The sequence below is a fragment of the Triticum dicoccoides genome, chromosome 5B (assembly GCF_002162155.2).
Source record: "Triticum dicoccoides isolate Atlit2015 ecotype Zavitan chromosome 5B, WEW_v2.0, whole genome shotgun sequence".
Taxonomy (NCBI): domain Eukaryota; kingdom Viridiplantae; phylum Streptophyta; class Magnoliopsida; order Poales; family Poaceae; genus Triticum; species Triticum dicoccoides.
This window is the reverse complement of record NC_041389.1, coordinates 436,707,751-436,713,750: the sequence shown is the minus strand read 5'-3', so window position 1 is coordinate 436,713,750 and position 6,000 is coordinate 436,707,751. Positions and strand designations below refer to the sequence as shown.

General features: G+C 46.4%; 1 protein-coding gene across 1 annotated transcript; it reads left to right on the top strand.

Moving 5' to 3' along the window:
- The first annotated feature begins 3,642 nt into the window (after nt 1-3,642).
- LOC119305672 (serine carboxypeptidase 1-like) lies at nt 3,643-6,000 on the top strand. The gene is made up of 8 exons (XM_037582136.1): nt 3,643-4,027; nt 4,105-4,212; nt 4,537-4,810; nt 4,888-5,146; nt 5,248-5,354; nt 5,443-5,529; nt 5,654-5,759; nt 5,845-6,000. Exons 1-8 carry the CDS (start codon nt 3,643-3,645, stop codon nt 5,998-6,000), a joined length of 1,482 nt encoding a protein of 493 aa, XP_037438033.1.

Genomic DNA, 6,000 nt, shown 5'->3' with positions numbered 1-6,000 from the left:
CCCGCAGCCACCCGAGCCCCGCCGGAGCCGCCGCCCCGCCGGACGAGCCTCGCCGGAGGTACCCGACCCCGCCGCCGGTTTTCTTAATTAAACCCTTTGGTTTTTTTTGAAAACCCCTAGATCGTTTTTATATATATATATATATCGGTTTATTTCGTCGGTTTATTTACTTAGCGAACGTCCGTTCGTCCGTTCGTTCTAACGAACGCGTTCACTGTTTAGTTTCTGTTAATGAACGTTCATTCGTTTAGCAGTTCGTCGCTTTTCTTTTTATCGGATTTATTCCGCGATTATTCTGATCACGATTTCTGATCCGATGTTCAAACCTGTTTATCTTTTCGCTCGTTTATCGGAATCAGGCGATTCAAGCGCCTGGAGTTTCGTCTCGAAACCCTCTTTCCGAATAATCAACTCAAACAAGATTTTTCTTCTGTAAAATTTGGCTTAGATGCAGATTAGTAAAACAACGTTGTTTCTTTTGCCGTTTGAGTTTCGTTGTTTCGTTTGATTGATTCTTCTTGCAAAACCGGAGTTCTTAAGTTGAACTCTCCGGTCAGACTCTTTTTATCTGGAGTTCTACTTGTGCATCTTTGATTATTGCTTATGTATGTTATTGTTTGCTTGCGCTAGAATTCCCGGAGTGCGAAGCGTGTTACTACGAGTCTCTAGGATACCCGGATCGTCAGCAAGGCAAGTAACACATTGATCATACTCTTTTCATACCCAGTTTTTATGCATTAGTTTCAACCCTCAAACATTGCATGACTAGGATGTCTTTAACATGTGGGTATTGGGAAGTAGTTGCTGAGGTAGAACCTATTGCCCTGTTTATTATCAAACCCTTGGGAGTTACTTCTACGTTATGCTTATATTGCCATGCTATGCTCGTAGACGTGGATTGGGTTTGAGTGATATCCATGACAGATGTGAGATTGTAACTTAATGGTTTACTTAAGGTGGCAACTTTAATACACATCTGGATGGATTGAGGCACCTGGGGTTACCAGTGATTGCCTGTTTTATTTTTGGAAATCCCGGGGTTACCGTGTGATTCTCCTATGGACCGCCACCCAGGCTCAAAGGGAACTGAGTCTATTCATGCTAGAAACTTCCGTGTGCAGCCGCAAGCTATTATGGGCTCTAGCATAGTTTGAGTAAGTTGCGTGAAGCTCTTGAAGAGGTGGATCAGCAGGTAGTGGGTTTGTAGGTTTGGTATGGTCTGCCCGGAGTAGAGAGTTAATGCTTCTAAAAGACTGTGTCTCGGTCATCCGTCTCTCAAACACCATGCAGTGCGAGAATCAACGGAGGCGATCGAGTCTTGCGAGGAAAAGTGCGCAAACCTCTGCAGAGTGTACATCTAATCATGGTTAGCCGTGTCCCCGGTTATGGACAATTCTGAGTATCTAGTATTTGAGTATTCGCATGTATCTCAACACTCTTAAAATTAATATTGATGGGTTGTTAAGTACTTTTTAATTGGGATCATTGAGTTGGGGTTACCTTCTCAAATGATGTTTCAACTACCATGATAGTTAAATTAAAATTGATTCCTTTGTAGTAGGGAAAAATTGGCTTTTCGCAAAAACTGTAACCATAAAGCTTTCCACCAGCCAAATATGCATGTAGTAGTAGCATTATTCTGTTATTGCTCTTTTGTGTTACTTTGCCAGCATATTCCATGTGCTGACCCGTTCTCGGGCTGCAACGTATTATGTTGCAGACTTTTCAGACGAGGAGTAAGGTTCGTAGGTCGTTGTCGTGCAGCTCAGTTATGCCGTTGGAGTTGATGGACTCACTTTATCTTCCAAGCCTTCCGCTGTTATCGCATTAGATGGCCTTAAGCCATATTATTGTAATAAGTTCTCTTTTGAGACATTCGATGTAATAAATGTGTGATTGCTACTCTGTTATAAATCTTTCGAAGTACTGTGTGGTGTCAGCATTACTGATCCAGGGATGACACCTGAGCACAGAGACTTGACCGTCTGAGGTCGGGTCGCTACACAATAGTGCTTCAACGATTTCCAGATCTCGCCTAAAGGGGCGAGTGACTACTGTGGTCTTTAAAGCCTGGTATGTCGAGGGCATTTGCAGGTGTTTTTTCCTATACTGTTGGTTCAGTGCATTTTTCAATCATCGGTGAACGGCATACAATCGAAGGAACACGAAGGCCCCTATGATTTCCATTGTAATTTCATTATTAGCGATCGTCCTGCCTCAAGTTTTCTGTCCACTGTACTCGCAGTTGTTTTTATTAATATTTATCAGATCTAAGACCGCTCTATTATCTTTCTTAAAAAGGAAAAAGGATTAGCAGGTTGAGTTCATTGTGTTTTTATAGTGCCTCTTAACAATTGACTCCCCTCGTGACTAGGGTTTTCACGCGCTTTCGCGAGCTTCGGTGCCGATCTGCTTCGTCTCCTGTGGCCTTAGGGCCGGTGAGGCGCGGTGGATCCCGGTCCTTAATGGTGGGAGGACTCCTGCTCCATTTTAGGTTGCTTTTTAGTTTCTTTAGGATTTGTGACCCGCTCAGGAAGGTGAGGGAGCGGCAGGTCCCTGTAGATGCAATAATGTTCTCCCCGCCTAATCTCCATCCCAACGGTGCATTTAGCATCATCGGAGGACGTGCAGATGTGTGTCTCCGGCATATTTTGCTGGATTTGGTCGGTGTTTATCTTTGGTGAATTTGCTTAGATTCAGTCATTGTTCGTCTGCGTTTGTGTGTCTACAGGTTAGATCCTTCCAATTGTGTACTACAACAAGATTTGTCCTTCTCCGATGAAGGAGGGGCAATGATGGTGCCGTGCCTTTGGCTCATTCTAGTGCTTGTAGTCGTCGCTAGGTGGTCTACGAATATATATGTAATTTTTATTGCTTCTGTTCTTTATACCGCCATGATGTTTGATGAATAGATCGAAAGTTTTTCCCTAAAAAAAAACAATTGACGTAGAATAGCAGTATTGGATATGAAAGACGATTAAAGGCATTTTCGGTGCAATTGCATGAAGCACCTGCTAGTTTTTGTTTTTCTTTAGGGACACCTGTTAGTTGATCAAACTTCATGAAATTCTGAATGTATCCTCCATGACCAACTTCCACTTGGCGCTCGCACACTTCGCAATGGAAATTTCCTGGCTACCTTTACATGTCACCAAAGCACATAAACCTGGGCACACATAGTACACGCAAGGATCGCCATTGATTAACTTCCAAATCATCGTTCTAAACAAGGCCGGTGCGGTAAAGAACCTGCTGAAACCCCACACACCGCACTAGTTGCAAGGATAACCAACGGCTTAAGTCGCCCTCGGTACCTTGGCCGCATGTCAACTCAACCAATCATGGCCGTTTTGACGAATCAAATCATCGGCGCAAAGAAGCAACGACGACCCTCCTCGCATTGTCGTCTGAGCGGAAATCAACAAGAACATAAGGATGAATCCAAACCTCCTTGTTGCAAATCCTGCAAGCCTTGTTGCACTGTTCTTACCCGAAACAACACAGGGATCAATCCAAAGCTCCTTGGTGCAATGCAAACGAAACTGCCCTCTTTCGCCTACCCGCTACGACGCCTATATAAACCATGCATGCCGAGTGGCATTTCTCATCTCAGAGACGACCATCTCATCATTCTCATCAGAGATGAAGAGCCTCTCATTGTACTTCTTGCTCCTCGTCTCTGCTGTGGCACTGCCACTGCACGCCAGTGCCTCGCAGGAGGCTCGGCTGAGAGAGTTCATCTCGTCCAGAAGAGGCAGTGTTAGCAGCACCGACACGTTTAGGGTGCGTAACATAGCCGACAGGGTTGCCGGCAGCCTGAGCGCAGAGAGCTCTGTCTCTGACCAGAGCTCCATGAAGGCCGCCGACAAGATCACGGCACTGCCCGGGCAGCCGGAGGGCGTCGACTTCGACCAGTACGGTGGGTACGTGACCGTCGACGAGGCGAACGGCCGCGCACTCTTCTACTACCTCGCCGAGTCGCCTTCCGGTGCTTCAGAGAAGCCGCTCCTCCTGTGGCTCAACGGAGGTTAGAATGATCATTGAACATATACTTACTACTAGTATATACTGTCGGCTGATCACGCTAGATATACGCATCCACAGGTCCAGGATGCTCTTCGCTTGGCTTTGGAGCTATGCAGGAGCTCGGCCCCTTCCGCGTAGCTGAAGACAACAAAACGCTCACCAGAAACATGAACGCGTGGAACAACGGTACGTGCCCATGGCTTCCTCTTTTGCCTTTGGGCTCAGTTTCAGAAAAATTTAAGCATCACCGAAATTCAGTGAATTCGGTTTGCATTTCAGCCAAAAGTCCGAAATATTCATTTGAATTTGACCAAACATTTGAAATATTTGAAAAATATTATAATAAATATTTGAATTCCTATGTACTACGTACTAAAATTGCTCAAATATTTCGGCCGAAAGGTAAATATTTCAATGCCCATTGAAATTAATGAAATTCATCGAAATCTTGCTGAAAGTGAAAATCAATACAGACCCTGAACTCAATTTGCTTGTGAAAAATAATGGCAGTGGCCAACGTCATTTTCCTGGAGTCGCCCGCCGGCGTCGGGTTCTCCTACTCGAACACGTCTTCGGACTATGACCTGAGTGGCGACGAGAGAACCGCCGACGACGCGTACGTCTTCCTGGTGAAATGGCTGGAGAGGTTCCCGGAGTACAAGGGGCGCGCCTTCTACATCTCCGGCGAGAGCTTCGCCGGCCACTACGTGCCAGAGCTCGCCGCCACCATCCTGTTCCATAACACGTACAACAACAGAACCATAGTCAACCTTCAGGGTTTTCTTTTTTATCTTCGTTTTCGACGACACAAGACTAATTTCTTCTCAACAACGTACGACGGTCTTCTTTTTTTCTCTTCAAGGTTGGAAACCCGTATCTGGACGAGAAGAGGAACATCCAGGGGGCCATCGACTTCTTCTGGACCCATGCCGTGATATCCGACGAGGTGTACGCCAATGTCACTAAGAACTGCGACTTCGGCAACTGGGACGGGAATGTCGCCGGCACGGCGTGCAGCGGCGCCTGGGACGCGTTCGACGGCGGCCAGATCGACTACTACGACATCTACGCTCCGGTTTGCATCCACGCCCCCAACGGAGCACGTTACCCTAGTGGCTACGTAAGGCAATACTTCTTAATTAATTATTACGTGTCCAGTCAAAAGTGAAACTATAGTGATCATGTTCTGAATTGTTAGCTAAAAGTAAAACGAACATGCAGCTGCCTGGGTATGATCCGTGCAGTGTGTATCCTACCTGGGCCTATCTCAATGATCAGGCGGTGCAGAGCGCTTTCCACGCTAGAACGACGAAGTGGTCACCCTGCAAGTGAGATCCTCGAACTTGCAGCTAATATGTACATTTACCATTTTCACCCAACACGTGCGGGACTCATGTGATCTGTACGTACATGCAGAAACCTGCACTGGAAAGATGCGCCAATGTCCATGCTGCCGACCCTGAAATGGTTGATCGGAAGCAGGCTTCCGGTTTGGATATTCAGGTAACATATATATCACGACCACCATATATCGTCAGACACTGTAAAAGTACATTTTACCTTTTGCGTTATTCATCTATACACCTTTCAAAATTCACCACCCAATGAACTTCCCTACATTCTACAGCGGCGATTTTGATTCGGTGTGCTCGCTACCGGCGACGAGGTACTCCATCCAAGACCTTGGCCTGCCTGTGACCACTCCATGGCGTCCATGGACAGCAAAGGAAGAGGTAAATTAATCCCATCATCGAAAACATTATTCATCTGAATGGCTGATCACCCTGAAACTGATGGCTTCGCTGGTTGCACTCGCAGGTGGGAGGCTATGTCCAGCAGTACGCCGGAGGATTCACGTTCCTATCTGTGAGGGGAGCTGGCCATTTGGTTCCATCCTTCCAGCCAGAGAGGGCATTGGTGATGTTGAGCTCCTTCCTGAAAGGGATGCTCCCACCTTACATACAAGAGCAGTGA